Source organism: Abramis brama (genome assembly GCF_963993115.1).
Source record: "Abramis brama genome assembly, chromosome: 6".
Lineage (NCBI taxonomy): Eukaryota > Metazoa > Chordata > Actinopteri > Cypriniformes > Leuciscidae > Abramis > Abramis brama.
The window spans coordinates 31,253,084-31,276,223 of record NC_139968.1 but is presented as its reverse complement, the minus strand read 5'-3'; the positions used below and the strand labels follow the sequence as shown (position 1 = coordinate 31,276,223).

General features: G+C 36.8%; 2 protein-coding genes and 1 long non-coding RNA gene across 5 annotated transcripts in view; 2 read left to right on the top strand and 1 right to left on the bottom strand.

The window, feature by feature from the left end:
• LOC311085741 (uncharacterized protein) overlaps positions 1 to 1,888 on the bottom strand; it is a 47,325-nt gene extending 45,437 nt beyond the window's left edge. Inside the window, exon 1 of one of the 2 annotated variants that reach the window (XM_084118339.1) lies at positions 1,543 to 1,888. In XM_084118339.1, the coding sequence (XP_083974465.1) occupies positions 1,543 to 1,588 (46 nt within the window). In that variant the 5' untranslated portion in view covers positions 1,589 to 1,888. The remainder of the gene's footprint in view (positions 1 to 1,542) is intronic. The other variant, XM_084118340.1, reaches the window with a different exon arrangement.
• LOC311085782 (elastase-1-like) overlaps positions 1 to 23,140 on the top strand; it is a 200,576-nt gene that overhangs the window by 92,251 nt on the left and 85,185 nt on the right. The gene's annotated exons all lie outside the window — the stretch shown is intronic.
• Positions 13,595 to 14,789, top strand: LOC311085790. Of its 2 annotated transcripts, none has more exons than XR_014606941.1 (3): positions 13,595 to 13,730; positions 14,217 to 14,291; positions 14,542 to 14,789. It is a non-coding gene; the product is annotated as an uncharacterized lncRNA (long non-coding RNA). The 2 variants fall into 2 exon arrangements; XR_014606942.1 differs by lacking the exon at positions 13,595 to 13,730 and adding an exon at positions 13,881 to 13,901.

Sequence of the window (23,140 nt, the reverse complement as noted above, 5' to 3'; positions counted from 1 at the left end):
ATCATTCAGGCTGTCCAAACCCGATGGAATTTCACCCTGCACATGCTGGTCAGGATGCAAGAGCAAAGAAAGGGCTCTGACAATTTATGCCAGTGAGCATAGTGGGTTCACTAGCCTGAGTGCTGAGCAGTATTGCCAGCAGTCTTATTGACACCCTTTCTCCAGTGGAGGAGGTCACTCTTGAGAAAAGCCACTACGAGAGTTCAGCGTCATGCATCATACCATCTATCAGAGTTCTGAAGATGTTGCTTAGCAGTCAATGTAGGGATCTTGTGTCTCATGGGATTAAAACAATGAGACATGAGATGCTAGAGAGTCTCACCCAACGGTTTATAAAAGTGGAGGAGGTGAAATGTGCAGTCCTTGCCTGTCTTCTGGATCCAAGGTACAAGGCACATGCCTTTTCATCTGACACCACACTGTCGAATGCAAAAGATTGGCGGAGGAGACCGAGAGCTTAGAGCAAGACAATGCACAAGGTGAAGGAACACAGTCAGATGATTCCAGCACAGTTTCAAAAAGGCCCCAGAGAGAAGAAACCCAGAAGAAACTGATTGATGAGATGTATGGCACTCTGCTTGGTGCTAGTTCTGAAGTTGATGGGGCTAGCCTTGAAGGAGAGCTTCAAGAACAAGTGATTGATAAAAGGATGGGCAAGCCACTTGAATGGTGGAAACAAAATGAGAAAAGGTTCCTCATTCTTGCTCCTCTGTCAAGAAAGTTCCATCCTTTATAATTGTCTGTTTGCAAAGAACGATGTGAAATCCAAATCTAATGATAGGCTACTATTCTGTGAGTTTTTGGTCAAAGTTCGATTTAAGACGTCCACCATGGTGGCTGAGGCAAAAGGCAAAATTACCAGCCTTTGCCCATAATGTAGGGAATGACTACCCTGATAGCACAAGCACATCTCGGAGACGTCTATTTGATGTCTGCATTTACATCTGCAAGATGTATTATGTTTGCTCATCTGTAATACTAGGATGTTTCCTCTTAGATGTCATATAGACATTTAGAAGATGTTCAAGATTTAGAAGTATGTATAACTGCTTTTTTAAAGATGTTTATCAGATGTTTTTACGCTGCAGATGCTTTCCAGATTAACAGATATCGTAAGCAGACATCTTACAGATGTACCTGTGCTATCTGGTCTGTGTTCATTTCCCATCCTGTCTGGGGGAAACATTTGCAAATGGAGTCTGCTATCTCCTCTTTACCTAAAATAGTTTTTCTTACGAATACACATTCGGAATGGATAAACTGTTTTATCTTTTGTCTAATTTATACTTGCACCACATTTTTACCTGCAGCTGCGTGCAAGCAAGAAATACAGTGAACGTTAGGCCTATCTTGAAAAAATTAAGAAGACAATCAAGTAATTAAAACAGTGGTGGTATTTCCAAATTCATCTAAATAAATGTGATCACTGTCAATAAGATCATACAGTTCAGGAATGGATAAAATCAGTACATTAATCCTGCTGTTTCCGGTTTCAAAGTTAAACCGAAAGTGTTTAAAAAAGAACACAAGGCGTGCACTTACCGCACAGTAGTAGACAAATCTGAAATAATTTGATGGTGCTCTTCATAATGTTGAAGATTCCAGCTAAATAAGATGACGACAGATATTATTATTAATACTCGTTCGTTGTTTCTGAACCACACCCAAACGACTGACAGCGATGACAGTAACAAAACACACTAAATGCCAACAGCGTGATTTTTACACCAGCTGTCACTGACTAACTTTCACGACGATTTATATGCTACAAAAGAAGTACGTTTTAGTATGGAAATATGAATAACAGTAGAAAAACGCAGACGGCTCTAATGGCGGAGAATCTAACTTTCTCTTCTTCTTCTTCTTGTTACTGGCCGGCCGCTCACTCCTAGGAGTATTACCGCCACCTACTGTACAGCCTGCATGGGTGATGTGTCTGTATTCTTTTTTTTCTTTTTTTTATTTATTTATTTTTATTCTATTTGTGGATGTAATGCACAACCTTCTGCTGGCGGCTTATGTTCAGATCCTCCAGCTTTAACCTTGTGGACAGGTGGACAGAAGCATCACAATCCATGCATTATAATTCTGTATTCTTTAAAAAGGTTTAAACAGCCCCATATATCTGAGAATCTCTCAATTCCTTTCCGAAGAGGTCCGTAACATTTACTGGTCTATCCTTTAGACTATATTATATTTGTTACATTTAAAAAGTATATGCTCTACTGTTTCTAAAACATCACATTCATCACACATATCATTTGCTTCCCCATTATTGCAAATGTTGAATTTAATCCTGTGTGTCTTAATCTTAATCTAGAGATCATTACTTCTTCCTTTCTGTACCTTCCATAACACTGTTCTTTTCCTACTAATTTTGCCATATTATAATACCATCTCCATGTGCTGCTATTTTCCTTTCCTTTGTTGCCATTTATTTAGTTTCTTTTTAATCACTGATTTTACCTCTCTTCTCCCCACTGGTACTTTTATATCCACTAAGTTTTTAATTGGATCTTTAGATCAATCTGTAAACATATGCATAAAAGAGTAAAATCTTTCTCTCAAAAAAAAAAAAAAAAAAAAACATGATACCCTTCTTCTGCTTTTTCTCTGGCCTCTAATATTCTCATTTCAACAATAGGATCAGGAAAGTTGCATACTGGCACACCATGTAATGGTATATAAGGGCATATGTTTTCATTCTCCAAACCACAATCCTTGATCCACTCTTCATATTTCCATCCAAAGCTATTTCCCCCATTATTTTGTATTCCCAGAAGTCTTTTAAAAATGTGCGTGTGCAATGATTATTGTCACTTCCCTGCAAGTTAACCCAAGAGGCCTACATTAGCTAGCTTTTCTTAGGTCTAATGGCATCTCCCCGATTTCAACCCTTATAGCATCTATAGGAATTGATCGTATTGCTCCACAACAGATTCTAAGTGCTCTTGGCTGTGTTGTTATACATAATATAACAATGAAGCTTCAAAGTGCGTATCGAGTAGGCTACACAGCGACATTTATCATGAAGCTCCGTGCCGGAGCGCGTATTGTTTTCAGAGAAACACGTGATTAACGGAAAACGAAGCCTCACTTTCTTTCCAGTGACATGAATGCTTATGCCTGTCGGAATGTTTGAACCCAGACCACTACTCTACAGGTTTTTGCAAGTTTTAGTACATTTACTATTTTTTTTTTATAAATAAGCCTATAACCTATGTTACATGCTCATATATTCTGCCATAAACAGCATAGAAACCATAAAATAAATAGACCACCATTGCATCGAGCAACTCTTTTGATATTTTTTATAATTAGAATTATTGTTACATTTAATTTATTGCCTCACTTTAATATGTGAATTACATTATCAGAAAACTGAACATTTAGCGTTGTCAGGCTTTTATGCTTTAGATAAAACAACGGCGCTGCTCACTCGGGCTATACATTTTACCTTCCACAAGATGGCGCTGTTTTCGACACTCATGATGCTTCGTTCGAATCTTTTCCCGGAACAATCCAGGGAAAGCCTCAGTGCAGTGCTTCATGAGGCTTCATTTGCCAATCCCTACTAGGCTGTAACTTATCCAATTTCTTTAATTCTGTATTAGATCCATTCAGCCCCATAGCTTTTCTTCTTTCTTCTTCCTTGGTGTTTTAAGGCAGCTGCATGGCATCCAAAAAGTTGCCCTGCTGTCTATTAATTTGCTTTTCTTCTGCAATAAGCTTCAACAAATGTCCTGGGGAAGTCATCCTTTATAAAGCTGATGGAAGTGATCACTGGTTGATGGTGGTACTGAAAACTGATGGTCTTTTTTCATTCTAATTAATATTTATGGATTTACAAATGCAGCTCAAAACCAGAAATTATTAAAATATATTTCTAATATGATCTCAGAAACTAAAGTACAGTACCCATCTGATAATGTTTTAGTAGGAGGGGACTGGAATATGGTTCCTGACGAGTGGAAAGATAGATGGCCTCCCAGAGTTAAAGGAGAACTCCGGTCAATTTTAACATTGAGCTCATTTTTTTGTAAATTTGGAGTGCTGTCAGTACAGAGAACAACGACAAAAATCGGTGTTTCCTACACCGTGTTATCCTCTTTTTAAAATTTGCACCCTGTTGACTTCAATGGGGCAAGTTTTAAACCTGCTTTTAGCCTCTTAACATCCTTGATGTATCATTACAAGTGCCCAGCCATGTGAGTGATTCCTTTAGAGTGAACACGGGTGAATCTGACTGCAGTAGATGTGGAAGATATGAATAAAAATGAAGTTTCGGCCAGTGCACATACCTGTATTTATTTCCTGTTTTCGGTCGAAGTCCACACTAGTCGATTGTCGAGTTCTCCACTGTTGCTTAGTGATCACGCGTGAACTCGACAATCGACTACTATGGACTTCGACCGAAAACAGGAAATAAATACAGGTATGTGCGCTGGCCGAAACTTCATTTTTATTCATATCTTTCACATCTACTGCAGTCAGATTCACCCGTGTTGACTCTGAAGGAATCACTCACATGACCTGTGCACTTGTAATGACACATCAAGGATGTTAAGAGGCTAAAAGCAGGTTTAAAACTTGCCATGGAATGCAAAGATTCTAAAATAATTGAAAAAGAAGTGTTTCAGTTCTAATCTAAACTATATTCCTCAGATTTCTCCTCTTAAATGTGTCAGATCTTTCTTTTCTTTTTTTTTTCTTTTTGCTCAAATTCAGAACAATATTCCACTCTTTCAAAGTTTTATGTTATTCTGATCTTAAAATTGAAGAATTGGATTCAGTTGTTGAGAAGATGCCTTTAAACAAATCCCCAGGGACAGATGGGCTCACTAATAATTTGTTTACATTTTTCTAGGGGAGATTTGAGAAATCTATTATTCTGTGCCCTAAAAGAAGGTATTGAAAAAAAAGAGTTGATTGAAAGTATGAAGCAAGGTTTGATTGATTCCAAAAGTTGGTAAAGATAGAGTCTTAGACAGTCTGAGGCCTATCACTTTGATCATAAAAATATTATTTATTGATTATAAAAAATAAAACAAATTCTGGGGCAATCGCTGCTAGGCTGAAAAAGGGTATTTCTTTTCTTTTTTTTTTATATATTTCTTTTTTTTTTTTCAAAAGAAAATCGTTTATATAACATATAACATACCGAGGTAAAAATCCCCGATTTTAAGGTTAACACATTTTCTGTATACAACTTTCTTTTAAACATTTTTCCACCCACCACCCTCATAGGGATATAACAACAACATAAAAAAAAAAAAAAATAATAATAATAATAATAATAATAATTAAAAAATAAAAAAAAAAGAAAGAGGAAAAGAAAAAAACAAAGAAAAACAAACAATTGTATATACATATACACATAGACACATACACATATACATATATATATACATATACACATAGACACACATATATACACATATATATACACACATATCTACATACATATACACATACACACATCAAATAAAAATACATAAATAAATAATTAAACAGCGTAAATACAGAACTTGATCTACAAGGTCATATCATTTTCCAATACCCAAAAGTAAAGGGCACCAAAATTCATTAAAAAGATGTCCACGGTTATATTTCTCCAAAGTCATTTTTTCTAATGGCAGAAATGAAGACAATTGGTCAAAAAAAGTCTTAAGAGATGGAGGGGAAACATTCTTCCAGTATAGAAGTATGCATTTTTTTGCAAAATAAGATATCAAAATAAATAGCCTGCATTTTTTCTGATCTAACTCTAAATGATCAATATCATTTAACAAATATAGACTATTACTCAAGTCAAAATGCTTATCCAAAACTGACTGAGTAAAAGAATGAATTGAACTCCACAATAGCCTTTTAAAAGACTGCAGTCCCAAAACATGTGTACAAATGTCCCGTCCATATTTTTACATCTCTGACAAACAGCTGGAATAACATTTGATATTTTATGCATTTTTAGAGGTGTTAAGTAGGCTTTATGGATAAACTTAAAATTAGTCTCCTTAATCTTTATACTTGTGAATGGGAAGTGGATTCTATTACAAATATTTACCCATACATCATCTTCAAAAGTTCTACTTAGATCTCTTTCCCATATTATTTTTAAAGGTCGAAAAGAAGATTGAGATTCTTTTGTCAAAATATGATAACATTTAGAAATCATTCCTTTTATTGTATCTACAGAAAAAAAAAAGTCCTCCAATTCTGACAAAAAAGGCCGTATTTTTTCCCCCTTAATCAGAGAGTTAGTGACACTTCGGATTTGTAGATATTTAAAAAATTGTTTATTAGAGATATCATATTCTGCTCTTAAGTCAATAAATGATTTTACTTGCATTTTTTTGCTCAAAAGATTTTTAAAATATAATATACCAGAATTTAACCATTGACATATATTGCCTGAAGTAATTAAAGTGTTAAGATCTGGATTCAAAAAGATTGGAGAATATATAGAGGTACAAGAGACAATACCAATTTTCTTTCTACAATCTTTCCAAGTTTGAAGAGTATTAAGTACAGTGAAATGGTTATTCATATTTTTTATCTTTTCATAATGTTTTATAAATAACAGAGAGACAAGAGACAGTGGTTCAAATGGATTTGATTCCATCTGGACCCACATAGATTCATGTCTTACTTTAGACCAAGAAATCAAATTCCTAATTTGAGCTGCCCAAAAATAGTATTGAAGGTTAGGTACACCTAAACCTCCCAGAGGTTCAGGCTTCATCAAAGTCAGCATACTAATCCGAGGCTTTTTATTGCTCCAGATAAATCTTGAAAGATGGCTATTAATTGAGTTAAAAAAATCTACTGGTAAGAAACATGGAAGCATTTAAAAAAAAAAAAGAAATTTTGGGAGGATATTCATTTTGATAAGGTTTATCCTACCCAATAATGATAACGGTAAAGAGATCCATTTTGATAAATCTAATTTCACCTTATCTACCAGGGGAATATAATTTTCTTTAACTAAATTATCCAAATCTGGAGTAATAAATATACCCAGATATTTGAAGCCTTTTGGTGTTAGAGTAAACCCGCTAGCAGAAAGTAGTTCTTCGGTTGGTGTTGTATATGAAAAAAGTGCATTGGACTTATAAAAATTTATCTTATATCCTGAATAGCTACCAAATTCTTTAACCGTGTTCAGAAGGTGGGGGACAGAGTTATCAGGATCAGTAATATACAAAAGAATGTCATCGGCATATAAGGATATTTTATGTTCAACAGACGCAGTCTTAAAACCTTGAATTTTTATGTTATCTCTAATAAGTGAAGCCAATGGTTCAATCACCATGGCAAAAAGTAAAGGTGACAGAGGGCACCCCTGCCTTGTTCCTCTAGCTAAAGCAAATGATTTAGAACAGTAACCATTAGTTATAACCGCCGCTTTCGGGCTGTTGTAAATACTCCTTATCCAGTCAATAAAGTTATTTCCCACTTTAAATTTCTTCAGGACAGCAAATAGAAAATCCCATTCTACCCTATCAAAAGCCTTCTCTGCATCTAAAGATAAGAGCAGAGAAGGGTATTTCTACTATAATTAGTGAGACACAATCAGGGTTTTTGGGAGGAAGGTCAATCCATAATAATATTAGATTGGTTTTAGATTTACTCGATAATGAAGTGGTTCAAGAGAGTGGGTTACTTTTTTAAAAATATTTTTTAACAAAGCATTTGATGCTGTTGAGCATCCTTTTATTTTGGAAATCTTGCAGCATTTTGGTTTTGGAGTGAGATTTATAAACTTAATTAAAATGTTACATAATGGACTCAATAGCTCTGTATAGGGCATGAAACCTGCAAGATTTCCAATTAAAATCTGGAAATGTGTTACTGTATAGAGAGTTTTGTGAGAAATTCCAATTACAGTGAACTGTTAGTATTTTTAATAGAATGATCAGAGCCATACCAATTCCTTTAAGATTAATTAAAGCAGACATGTGTCGTGGAGATTTTAAACTGTATATTAAACTAACCATGTTTATAACATCTAACCTTATTTAACATCTAACATTGGAACAGGATGTACTGTACGAAACCAATGGAAAACTTGTGTCTTTGACTGTGTGCGTATGTATGTAAAAATAACACAGTTTTGGGAAATGAAACTCGACAGTCTGTTAGGATCTTGTGATTACGGATGAAGTCATTGCAAGATCAGAGTTTGCTTTACCTAGTAACAGAGGGGTTTGCATATGAAGAACCAATCAAATAGTGGGGAAATTATGTAATGCAGCCTGACATTATGTCATACCTCTATACTATAAAAACTGTTGTATATGTGTTTTACGGTGGGATGTCTCAATGGAATTTGTCTGAGATCCTCCGGCCTTGATTCTTCTTGGGAGAGTTCTCTGAGAACTGCTCGAAGACTCTCCCGGCCGTTATTAAAGCATTTAGAGGACATTTGCTGAAAGTCTGTCTGTTCATTTCTGCTGCGCAGCAGGTCAGTTTAGGGAATCAAGTAAGTTAGAGTAAGAAACTCGGCCAGATGTCGACTGGAGACGCAAAGAGCTAGAGTATAAAGGTTATTAAGTGTCGATTGTAGACGCTCTGTGTCGATGAGTAGACGCAACAGTTTTATTATTTATTAAGTGTCGATTGTAGACGCTCTGTGTCGATGAGTAGACGCAACAGTTTTATTTTAGATAGTCAGGATAAAGGAAATTCCTTTACACATGTTTTACTCCAAAGTCTCCCCAAAACTGAGACAGCTCTACTTAAGGTTTTTTTTTTTTTTACAAATAGACTCATTAGAAAGTTTATTTTACAGGCTTATTACCCAAACCCAATTAGATGGGAATATGTGCTTAAAGATTTTGATACAGTTGAAATAAAATAAAAAATTGGAAAAATTATTTGTCTTTTCCCCTCCCTTAAATCTAAACCCAACTTTAATCAGTGGATGAATGAGGTTAAACTCGTGTGCAAATCATTCAAATTTGTTAAATATCAGAAAGCACTTAAATTGATTTCTACTTTGGATAAGTTTAAATTAATTTAAAAAGCTCCTTTTGATTTATTTTTAATTTTATTTCTTTTTGTATTTCTTTTTATTTAATTATTTGTTATACATAGCCCTGGCTATGCTCAACCTAAAGCTGAACAATTGCGGTTATATTCAGAGATTTGATAATGTACTTTGTTTGTTTGTGTTATTGAAGCATAATAAAAATAATAAAAAATAAAAAGTTTGCTTTTCTTCTTTACAGCGGATCGCAAACTAAAACAGAGCATTACCGCCATCTGCTGTTTGCATTGACCACATTATTCTCTTCATTTCTTTCTCAAACTCGGGAAAGAATGTCCACAATCCACATGTACAATTTTACACCAAAGCGTTTTGAGTCTATTAATCTATTTGTCTATATATTTCTATCTATGCATCTATAAATGTGTCACTATATGTAGGCTATAATCTGTCGGTCTCTAGTCTAGCCTATCAGTCAATGTGTAAATTTAAATGTAAGCCTAAAGGCCTCATTATACTTCTGCGTCGGACCTACGCCGGAGCCTATACGCCGTAGGCAACGTGTTGGTTTTAATTTATACTTCTGTGTCGTTGTCCGCGTTGACGCGTACCTAGGGAGCGTGTGAAACCCCGAGGGAGGGGTTCTGGCAGACCAATCACAGCGCTTGTGTCCGCGTAGAATTGACGCGTTGTTACATTTTTGGAGAGGTGCACGTCAGGGTACGCCGTAGGGTACGCGCGCTACACACAGCCTACGACGTAGCTACGGCGGCAGTTCGACGCAGAAGCATAAAACAGGCTTAAATCTAACTAAACAAAACTTTATAGCGTTTTAAAATCTTTGCGCTCCTCGCACCTCCTCCGTCGGCCTTGTTACTCTAGAGGCTCACGTCAGAGTCGTTCTGTTGTCGATGCTGGAGTCTCAGTGTTTTGGTCGAACTGTAGGCGCATGCTGCGTCGTACTTGTACCTCGAGGAATTTGTTATGGAAATTTACGCTATCCAGAGACTTTTTCTCAAAACACTGTGGTGAATGTGCTCTGCAGCAATATGCGAATTGCTCATTTAAACACGAGGTCAATAAACAACAAAACGGCACTTATCACTGATACTATTTTAGATAGGAAAATCGACATTCTGTGTCTCAGTGAAACATGGCACAAAGAAAATGACTATCTTAATCTGAATATGTGTGCCCCTGCCCCACCTTATAAATACACTGACATGCCTCGTGCTTGTGGCAAAGGTGGTGGCCTGGCTGTGATATTTGGACCTAATGTCTCAATTAATGTTATTGGTGCACCTAGTGTTTCATCATTTGAATGTCTGGTTTGTAAAATCTATGTTTTTTCTCCTGTTCTTATGCTGCTTATTTACCATCCACCAAAACCTAATCCTGCTTTTTTCTCTGAGTTTACTGAGTTGTTGACACTTCTTAGTCCACTCTGTCCTGTGCTGACTGGTGATGTCAATTTTCATATTGATAATCCTAACTGTGGAAATACTGCTACTTTTATGGACATTTTGGATGGCTTTAATTTTACTCAGCATGTCACTTTTCCGACCCATAAGCTGGGCCACACATTGGATGTTTGCTCTGCTGGTGTTGACATTAGATCTCTGAATGGTATAGACATGAGTATAAGTGACCATAGACTCATTACTTTTGATATGAATGTCATGTCTTCACGAGCCACTTCTAAACGCACAATAACATTTCGCAACATCAAGCACATGGACTTCTTCTTCTTTTCTGCCTCTCTCTCTGGGCTTCCTATTACTAACTCCGTGGAGCACTATAATTCCATGCTCTCTGCACTTTTGGATGAGTTTGCACCTGTGCGGGAACGGGTTGTTACATTTAGGAAACCATGTCCATGGTATACCCCAGAGTTGCGCTTAATGAAAGCTGCTGGAAGGCAATTAAAACGGCTGTATAAGAAATCTGACCTGACGCTATATTTAACAACAGTCTGAATACCACTCTGCTATAAACATTGCACGTAAAAATTACTATTCTAACATCATTGGAAATGCTGCAACTAATTCTAAAGCTCTATTTACACTGTTAGACTTTTCTGTAATTTCTACAGTTATTTACTTTAAATCCCCCAGTATTATACTGCTATTTCTCTTTACAGCAAATAACTGATTCCAATTGCATCATGGGAATTTTCTGTGACGTCTAACACCACATACAGAGACTTACTGTATTTTTTAAATTTGCTGTATACTACTGTATTTGACGTAACTGCCTCTCTGGCTGGCACCATTCCACTGTGCTTTTTATTTCCTAATCTTTGCCTTACACCGCGTGTCTACAACGCTATAATAGCCAGAGGCTGTCTATATTGGACACATTGAAGCGACCGGACCTTTAAATGCAAACCTGTTTATCCCTTATAAGAACTAGCGCGAGTGCTTGGACTCGTATCGGACTACGTCTGAAATATAACGGCCGCGGCGCATCACTACACTGTCTGGGATTTGTCGTGTCGCGTCAGACAGACATCCAGTGTAGGTAATGGGGTCTGTCTTTTGTTGGATCGCGACGTTCGTGTCTGGCCCGGGGAAGAGACGGAATTCACTTCACCGAGAGAGAGAGATCAGCAAGCAAGGTAAAAAAAAAACATTCTGTGTATGTTGACCATAGACTGGCTGTTGACAGGATTGTGCCCACACTGTTAGAAAAATCTGTAGAAATTACAGTATTACTGGCAGCTACTTGCCAGTAACTTACTGTAGATTTAAATTGATGTTATTTACTGGCAACAATTTGTTAAAAATTAAATGAACATTAAACATTAACAAGTCTTTATCTTTACAGAATAAAACTAAAATAACAGCCTCATGCAAAGCATTCTGGGAACCAATATCTGAAGGAAAAAAACAGAAAAAGGTTGATGAAGATTTCTGGTTCCCAGAATGCTTTGCATTAGATTGTTATTTTATAATTTTATTCTGTAAAGACAAAGACTTGTTAATGTTTAATGTTCATTTAACTTTGAACAAACTGTTGCCAGTAAATAACATACATGTAAATCTACAGTAAGTTACTGGCAAGTAGCTGCATAACTACAGCAAATTTTTTACAGTGCAGTTTAACGTATTATAACGTTACGTTAACGTTAGCCTAACGTTACTCGTCGTCAACATGGCGGTAACGAACTTTACCATGGTAAACTGAGCTAACGTTTCATTTTAGGCCTACACACCTTGTTAGATTATTGAATTGTCGAGTTAAAATATGCCAACGAGCAACGCGTTTACATTAACAATAAATGTGAATAAACTAATGTGAAATTCTGTTTATAGCCTAATGTTGGCCTACTGATGAGAACCTTTATAGTTTTAGCATTAGTTTGCAAATATACCATATTATAGTTTTTTTTTTTTTATGGAATTTAATATTTTCTTCCATTTTTGTGTTTAAAGGCAACAAAGCGCCAATTCGCGCCAGTGACTTAGCAAGATTCCAGAGGTAGGCCAGCCCATTTGTGATATATTTTGAGATAAGTTTGCTGAAATGATTAGCATACGCTATGTGAAAATTGCTTTTGAGCCACTGGTGCAGACCATGGCTGCGTCCGAAACCGCATAGGCTACTTCCCTACTATATAGTATGGAAAAAGCAGTAGGCGAGCGAATAAGTATGTCCGAATCCTTAGTATCCATAAAAGAGTAGGCGAGAATTACCAGAGTGACGTACTAATTATCGCGAGATTCGGGCGTACATATAAGGCTTGTTTGAGATGCGCCTTGCCTCGCCTGAAATGTAGTCGAGAGTAGGCGGCTGCAGTGAGAGGAGGAGTGAAAAAAGCGCAGGCAAGCCGGACAGATCTCTCTTCTCGTAGTGGATCTGACACCTGCGAGATCAAAGATGGATATCGCGGAATTCACGCTCGTGCACAGTGTTGCTAATAAACTGGATGTAATTCAATTTATGTTGCTTTTATATGAAAATAAATAAAATGAACAAGACACCCAAAGTAGCCTACTTGTTATTTAATTCCATTCCAAATACATGTTTATCAATATTTTTTTCTTTAATACAGACATATGTGTTTTTATTTTTTTATTTTTTTATAAAAATTAAATTGCATAACCCATAGAGATCGCACTGTTAGATAGTTTGGGAATATTCACACATAGCGTATACACATAAAACATGATATCAGAGTTTTAAAATCAAACATTTTAAAAGAGAACAATACATCACGGTTGTTTAAACCAATGAACATTAAGCTGTGTCGTCAGCAAGTCGTTTCCCATCATGCTTCTGATCAGCGCAGTCAGTGGAGAGCAAATGCGCTCGACTGCAGAATCCGACAGGTGTGCCTTGCGCTCGCGAGAGATTTTTGACATACGTCAGCATGACATCAGAGCAAGGCGGACCGCACTCGGACACATTTCTAACCGGCATGCATCTCGCGCTGATCACCGGTGATCGATTCTGCGCAGATTTTGCTCATCTCAAACAAGCCTATACTTATAGTGCGTCCGAATATTCCTACTTTCCTACTATATAGTAGGGGAAAACAGTACGTGAACAGAGTAGTATGTCCGAAACCTCAGTACTCAAAATAGAGTAGGCGAGAAGTTCCCGGTCGGATGGCTTACTGCTTCAACCCAGATTTTGAAGAGCTCGAAGATGAATACTTTTCTATCCCAGGAGGCCACGCGAGAGGATACGTCATTATCAAACATCGCAGAGATCAGCGACGCGGGTGCTTTCAAATGTGAGTAAGCACGGGTCCTTAAAATTGCATGTGTTGAGCTACTGTAGAGTAAACTGTTGAATTGTTGAAGGTGTAAAGACGTTACACAGTGTAGTATAGCTGTGATTTTGCTGTAAAAACACGTTTTATTATGTATAACGTTAGCTAACAGGCGAGCTCCAGTAAGGACACGTAAGTTACGTCTCTAAAGTGGATTTACATAAACCATATACATCCTAAAGACGCTTATTTTAAATGTCTATTTACTTCTGACAGGAAAATCTTAAGTAAGTATTGCAGAAGAGCACATCACAACATGAAATAGACATCAGAGTGATGAATGTGTGCTATTATGTAGAACAAATCTATAAAGTAACTAAACATAAGTTATCTATTTTATTTGTCCATTAGTACTGTTGATAAATTGAGGAACATTTATATTGGATAAAAAGTTAAAACAAGCTCATAAATCACAGAGGTAATGTGAATCTTGTCTGGATGTTTCAGGGTCAGATGAACAGATGTGTTTTTATCCGGTGGAGAGTGGCTCATGAAGCTGAATGCTGCCATCAAAGGCTTTGAGTGAGTATACCACAGAAATTAATAACAATAACTAATTATTGTAATTTCAAACAGAGCTATTACAGCACTTTTCTGATTCTTGATTTCTGTGCATTAGCTGCACAGCTTTTGTGGTGGAGCAGGACCTGCAAGGGAAGATGATGGCGGCGTTTGTGAAAAAAAGTGGTTTTGTCTTCTAAATAATACTGAAATCATATGACATCGTGTGGTTAAAATGACTGCTTTTGTGTTATGTTTGTGCATTTTGTAGAATCTGAAATGTCAGCAGGCTGGTGTGAGTGCTGAGGATGAGGAGCCCAGAGCTGAATCCTGGAGATGGTGCCATGAGTCCCTCCATCACTCCACCTGCCCTTACGAGACCAGCCCTTACGAGTCCCTCCATCACTCCACCTGCCCTTATTGCCTCAGATTGTGAAGCACAACACAACACGCAACAACCTCAGCGCCTTCAGCCTACATACATGATTGTAGTTTGAATAAAGCTTTGTTTCATGTGTTGACTTGTATATGCATTTGTTTATTGTGTGATGGTGACTTTCATTCATTCTTTTACTAATTTATTAATATTTCTCGTTGTCAGTAAATACAATATAATTATTTAATTAATGCTTTATTTAATTGTTTGAATGCAAATGTAGATATGTTCACTATATACTTTTTACTACTATTTTCAGTAAAAAGTAATATAATTAAGTATTGGTCAGCATTTATCGTTGTTATTATTGTATGTTTTGGGGTGGGATATCAATGCAATTCATTCTGGGGTAATATTAATTTTTAATATTAATGATACCTAATTTTTTTTGAGTATAAAATCAACAGTTTTCTCCAAAGGCAAATCTTTGCACAGCTGCCCTTTGTGCAGACATTACAAACGCTGAGGAAACCCATTCTAGGTAGGGCTGTTGAGTTACTGATGTTATGAGGTGTATATATATATATATATATATATATATCATGGGTTTGCATACATAATATGAGATTTTTTACACAGGAAAAAATAACCTAGTACAAGGTTGAATATTTTAATATATTTTTTCTTAAATAATTCATTATAATACATTTAAAAATGCATTTAAAAAAATATATATATTTATAGGCCTAGGCCTGAGGGATGAAACAAGAGTTAAATTCAACAAGAAAAAGAGGAAAACATAAAGCAGTTAGCCACTTTTGCTTGTGGATAAAAATGTTTTGATATAAAATAAAGAAATTAACAACATTCAAGAGATGACCATTTTGGGATTTCGTAATAAAAATAAATAATATTGTAAGGATAAAACGGTGGGTCACATTAGTAGGGTTAAATATAAGAACTTTAATCAACCCTAAATGTACTCACAAAATAAATGGGCAGCAGTTTCTTCAAAATGAGAAAGTTTAATCAATATCAATATTTACAGATAGATGAATTAAACGTGTCGTTCAAATCTTTTAAGTTGTTGCGCGTGTGATCTTAGGCTTGTTTGAGATGCGCCTTGCCTCGCCTGAAATGTATGCGAGAGTAGGCGGCTGCAGTGAGAGGAGGAGTGAAAAAAGAGCAGGCAAGCCGGACAGTTCTCTCTTCACGCAGTGGATCTGACACCTGTGAGATCAAAGATGGATATCGCGGGATTCACGGGATTCACGCTCGTGCACAGTGTTGCCAATAAACTGGATGGAATTTAAGTTCTGTTGCTTCTATATGAAAATAAATAAAATGAACAAGACACCCAAAGTACTTGTTATTTAATTCCATTCCAAATACATGTTTATCAATATTTTTTTCTTTAATACAGACATTAATAGACATTTTTTTTATAAAAAAATAAATAGCATAACCCAAAGAGATCGCACTGTCAGATAGTTTGGGAATATTCACACATAACATAGGCTATACACATAAAACATGATATTAGAGTTTTAAAATCAAACATTTTAAAAGACAACAATACGCTGATTTCACGCAGCCGTTATTTTGAAATCGAAAGCGAGGCTCCGGTGGGAAGAAAACCGGAAGTGTCGCCTTTAATCATAGGAGAGTCGTGAATGCGATGGCGTATTGTTGTGTTTAATGATGTTGTGTCAATTCTAAAACTGTACATACATTTCTTTCATACTTTAGACTATATACAGTGAAATTAATTTATAAATAAAATATTTTTTTTTATATAATTCAGAAAGTAAAAAAAGAAGCAATGAACTATATACATATCCTATATTGGATATTAACATCCAAAAGTGTAAATCGCGGCAGCAGCTTCAGGTTGGTAGTCCAAAGGCATTGTTGTTTATCTTTACTTCCGGGGTTTTTCCCACCGGAGCCTCACTTTCGATTTCAAAATGGCGGCTGCGTGAAATCAGCGGATATCGCAGTTGTTTAAACCAATGAGCATTAAGCTGTGTCGTCAGTAAGTCGTTTCCCATCATGCTTTTGATCAGCGCAGTCGGTGGAGAGCAACTGCGCCCGACTGCAGAATCCGGCACGTGCGCCTTGCGCTCGCGAGAGATTTTTGACGTACGTCAGCATGACATCAGAGCAAGGCGGACCGCACTCGGACACATTTCTAACCGGCATGCATCTCGCGGTGATCACCGGTGATCGATTCTGCGCAGATTTTGCTCATCTCAAACAAGCCTAATCTCTGGGTGCTTCTCAATATCCCTCCTCGTCTCCTCTCTCCTCCGTCCTCCATCCTATGACCCGGAAACCGATCGAGCACAGCCATCTTGAAGGACATCTCAATTCTCTAATTGCACCGCGAGGAGTCGAGGATCGAGGAGTGAGGAGGCTTCCAGAGGAGTCATGAGCGAGGGTACACAGGTGTATCCTATGCGGAAGAGTTTTATCGACTAAAACGTGACGCACATATAAATTCTCCTCCCCCTTCACATCGGTCACAATAATTTTGATTTATACTTTACTTTTGCAGTTTATATAAACCACACACCTAACATATTTCAACAGGGTATCTTTCTTTATTATTATTTATTATGAATTTCTTAAATAAACAAATTTCAACAACATGAGGGCAGATCCTCTGAGCGCTGCTGATGACGCGATGAAGTGACGCTCGAGTGATCAAGGATTCCAATGTATAAAAAAAGCTTTCATTCGATCCCTCCGTCCTCGCGTCTTTTCCTTGCAGCCTTCCCTCGCATCCTACAGGGGGCGGAGCTGAGACGCGAGGAAAGGAAGCGAGGAGAGGAAACGAGGATGCACAAATAAGAATTGAGAAGCACCCTTTATGGTGATAATGCGTCGTAGGTCACATGATAACGTCAACATGGCAGATGTCCGGTTCGCATTCATACTCAACGAGATTTGGCTATAAAGTACCTACTCTTTTAGCGCTCGTTAAGTAAGTACTCATTGAAAATAAGTACCTACTCATTGAGTACGCGGTTTCGGACGCAGCCATAGTCAATATTATGAAGCTGCAGACTAGGAGCCTGCATCTACAGTCCCGCACCCAGAGTCCCGCATTCTCAGACCCCTCGTTTTTCGAGACAGCGCCTCCTGCTGTTCAGAAGATCGTATAACACCCTTATCCAAATGCCATTGAAAACAATAGGATGCAATATTACAGTCTCGTTTTTAAAGTTATCCAAATAAATATTTGCGTTCCCTGCTTAATGCATGTGCCAAAAAAACTTATTGTGTTCTCTGACTAACAAATTACCCAGTAGTTTTTGAGCGTGGGTGTAATTGAAAGAAAATTACTGATGGAAGGGATACAATTAGCTGGAAGCTTGTTTCCGCCACTGAATAATAAATACATAATAATAATTGCGACTTTTTATCTCACACTTCTGACTTTTTTTTCCTCACAATTGCGATATATCAAGTCAGAGTTTTTGACTTTTTTTTTCTCAGAATTGCGAGATATGATGTCAGAATTGCGAGAAATAAAGTCGCAATTGCGAGATATGAAGTCGTAATTCTGAGAAATAAAGTCGCAATTGCAGATTGAACTATCTTCTGAAAAATATTATGTGATAGCCTATTATATTGCTACGTTTTTTTTTTCAAATTCCAATTTTTCTTTCAGTTCAACCTATAATGGTAATTACCATACCATGCTAACATTACAAAACCTGTTTTTTGATATTTTGAATGCGAAGCAAAACTCAAATAAGAATAGACAAAACACCAATAGGCTAATAAACAATTCTATACTTTATTTAACGATCACCTAAACATCATCTTGCTGTAAACAGGACAAAGCAAAGAAAAAAGGAAAGAATTTTGTTAGTGACTTTACTTTTTACACCTGCTTACAATATCTTATAAAATCTCTATAAAATTGGCTAACTTTATATCAAATAAGTGACCTTTGCATTATGTCTAACTTTATTACACAGCAAATGAACCAATCAGAAGATGGACCATTGTCTTTGTTCAGTCTCACCAGATTAAATGTATCCAGGTAAGCACTGCAGTAAAACTCTCACTAGGCTAATTCATTCAGACCAAATCTAGCATGATAAACAACTTAAGTTTATATTTTTGCATTATTTTTATATTTTATATATTATTTATATATTGCATTATTTTTATGTTATTTATTGACAAAAGCTGTTTACAAATATATATTCTTAAGTTTTTGTGAAAATAATAATAAAAATTAACAAAAAAGGAGGTTAAAAATAATGTGACACTAATATTCTCTCTCTCTCTCTCTCTCTCTCTCTCTCTCTCTCTCTCTCTCTCTCTCTCTCTCTCTCTCTCTCTCTCTCTCTCTCTCTCATATAGTTTTGGAACCGGGATCTCCTCTGAAGGACTGAGTACATTTGTGTTTGTGGGCACACATGCAGACCAGGGAACACTCTGATGTTGTCAATCAAGTTCTGAACAGGAACCAATCTTTGGAGAAGTTCATTTATTCACAAAGGTGGACAAAAACATTGTGTTGGCTTTTTAAAGATTATTTTGATGATGACTTTCAGACAGTAGACAGTCAGACATTGATAATAATAAGAAATGTTTCTTGAGCATCAAAGAGACTTCTTTCTGTTGTGGGAAAATTCATCTTTTCTTTGTATTTTATTTTCAACGATTTAACAAACGAATGCCATGCGTTCTTTGGCTGTATTTTGAGTTTCTTTTATGATATTGATACAGCTGCAGGGTGTGTGTGTGTGTGTGAGATTTCAGAGGTAAGGAGATTCCCGTGCTGGGGAGGGGTCAAGGGGGGTCCCTTTTGTTCCTTGTGCTGTGAAGGGTGACAAGAGATAACACTATAAAAATGCTGGCCAACCTCTGCTCTGGGTCTCACTCCGCCTGCAGCTGGACTGTGGATGGACTGGGAACATTCTTGCAAGAATAAATATCTTTTAAGGACAATTTGAATCCTGATGTCTCTTATGTCTGATGCTATTTTGTTAGTTACTTGTTTTTGCCTCAACATTTCAAAAACATTACGACACTTAAATACTTCTTTTGGCCACCAGTGTACATGAATCCAACACATTTTTGGAAATAAGTGAAATTATTTTTAAGGTGTGTCTTGTATTGTGAAAAGAACTGTGTTTTGTCCTGTTTTGGACATTTCCTTTTTGAATGCTTAAAAATGTATTTATATTCTGCAGTTTTATGAATGTAATGGTTGATATTTCATTATAATACTTGTATAAGCTAAACAACCAATGGCAACCAAAATTTAACATATTTACTTTGTTAAAATCATTAACACAATGAATGAGTTAAAATTAACACAAAAAATGTTGTCTCTAAACTCACCCATTAATGTGTAAAAATTTCACACATCATTTCCAGCATTGGCATGTTTATTTTGTGATATATATGAAATGTTTTAAATAAAAAAAATGGTATTTTGTGATAACTGTGTCTAATTGGTTTGTATGAAAGTAGTACTTATGTAGGATAAAAATAAAATTAATCATATATCAAAATTATCAAATCTAATTTATATTTAGTACAAATAAAAATAATTACAGTAGTGTACTGATTAGCTTAGTTTTTACAGTAATGCACTGTACTGATTAGCTTCGTTTTTACAGTAATGCACTGTATTACACAAAACTGAAATACGGTTTGGTACTGTAACTCTTAATTACAGTAAGTTACTGTAAAAAACCCTTGAAAAGTCTAACAGTGTAAGACTGTTGACAATCTTCTTAAACCATCTCAGGCCATTGTTCACTCCTCTGCTGACCAGTGTAATTCGTTTCTACATTATTTCACTGGTAAGATTGATGATATATACAGCTCCCTAACCGCCAACACCACAGTTGAGTTAGTTGATACACTGCCTTTACATCCCCGATCACTACTTTTTCGAACTTTGACATGGTTGGAGTTGATTTTATTACAAGTACAGTTAAGTCCATGAATTCAACCACCGGTATTTTAGATCCGGTTCCTTGCTCGGTTATTAAGAACTGCCTTGCATCAATTTGCCCTCATATTCCCTCTTTCTATTCTGAATTTATCATTGAGTTCTGGAATCATTCCTCCAGAATTGAAAATAGCTGCCATTACACCAGTCCCTAAGAAGCCTGGTTGTGATGTCTCTGATCTGTCTAACTATAGGCCATTTCAAATCTTCCATTCCTGGCCAAAGTTCTGGAGCGTGCTGTGGCTATTCAGCTAAATCATCATCTAGCACAAAATAGTTTTCTTGAACCTTTTCAATCTGGGTTCAGAAAAGGGCATAGCACTGAGACCGCCTTAGTGAGGGTCGTAAACGACCTTCTTACCGCAGCAGATTCTGGTGTATGCAGTATTTTGGTCTTACTAGACCTCAGTGTTGCTTTCGACACTCTATGTCATTCTCTCTTGCTGGATAGGATGGAAAATTGGCTCGGTATTTCAGGAGTTGTACTCAGTTGGTTTCGGTCTTATCTAGCGCATCGTGCACAGTTCGTAAGCATGGGCATTTATAAATCGGATACCGTGCCTGTGCGACAGGGAGTTCCTCAAGGTTCAGTGCTAGGTCCAATTTTATTTAATATTTACATGCTTCCACTTGGGCAGATCATCAGTAAATATGACTTTGGGTATCACTGTTATGCGGACGATACGCAGATTTACATCACCACAAATCCGGACGCACATTGCTCACTAAATACTTTGCATAGCTGTCTAGCAGAGATCAGCTCATGGATGCAGAACAACTTCCTGAAGCTAAATGGCTCAAAAACGGAACTGATGCTGATTGGTACAGTGGTGGCTATTCGTAAGACTGATCAGATTAGTCTGATTGTTGACTCTAGCAGGGTAACCCCCTCTCCACAGATGCGGAATCTGGGTGTAATTTTTGACCCACAGTTGAGTTTTGAAGCACATATAAAACAGGTCTTTAAAACTGCTTTTTACCATCTGAGAAATATTGCTCGACTTAGACCATTTCTCTCCTTTGTAGACACAGAAAGGCTCATACATGCCTTCATTACAACTAGGCTAGACTATTGTAATGCCCTGTTCTCTGGCCTTCCAGCAAAATCATTAAACAGGCTACAGTCAGAACTCTGCTGCTCGTGTGCTCACTCGCACCTCTCCTCGTGAGCACATCACACCGGTCCTTTCACAGCTGCACTGGCTTCCCGTAAAGGCGAGAATTGATTTTAAAATTCTCATTCTAACATACAAGGCACTACATGGGATCGCTCCAGAGTACCTATGTGATCTTATTAGCCCTTATACTCCATCGCGTTCTCTCCGTTCTGCAAATTCGATCTTATTACATCAGCCTTTGTGTAAGCTCAAGACCATGGGGGAAAGAGCTTTTTCCTGCAAAGCCCCCAAGCTATGGAATCTACTTCCTTCTACAATCAAAAGTGCGCCAACGTTGGGACAATTCAAAGGGTTGATTAAGACACATTTGTTCAAGGCTGCTTTTTCTTAATTGTTTTTATTGCTCTTGCTGTATTTGTTTATTTTACTGTATGCACTTTGGGTCTGAGAAAAGCGCATTATAAATAAAATGTATTATTATTATTATTATTATAAATCGCACTATAAATGTCACAATATCACCAAAAATCCGCTACCTCAAAATCAAACTCCTCTCTCAAAAACCCACGAGGTCAAGATGCGTTGACTTCACGTTTACAGATGTGCGATTGTGTGGTCTGTTCCCGTATGGCGAGTGGATAATGCCACGGATAACTTACCGAAGTCTACAGTCGTGTACTTTTACGTGACAGAAGGGGTACGCCGCACCACAGACGGGTGAAACCAACGCGTGACTCCAACGTCGCATCACAGCACGTCGCACCACTGACGCGTGACTCCAACGTCTCACCACAGCACGTCGCATCACAGACGCGTGACACCAACGTCTCACCACAGCATGACTCCAACGTCGCATCACAATAAAATAATATCTATTTCCCCCCCCCTAGCTTTTCTTATCTTTCCTTTGTTATCTTTCTAATCAATCATTCTTTTCTTGTATTCTGATGACATTGAAAATATCATTGATACAAATTTTGTATTGTATACAAAGTTGTGTATGTCATTAATGTCATCTCTGAATGGTTTACGAACATAGTTTTTTTTTTTATATATATATAATTCACTCACTTTCTACTGGATATGAGGGCTATGCAAATTATACACCATCAAAGTCACAATTTTTTGCACAATTATTAACAACAACTTTAAAGTTGAACAGATAAATTCATTAATTGTAATCTATAAACATAGTATTCTGGAATGTGTCAGTCTGAGTTTTTACTTTTGAAGGTGGTAATAATTTTAATTTACACAGTTGACCATAATGGGCGAATACACAAAATGAAACTATTCACGATATTGTTTACAGGAGAAGGTGACAAGAAAGTATTTTAATAGCCTATTATTTTCAAGAAATCAACAATGAAAAAATAAGACAGGGAAATAG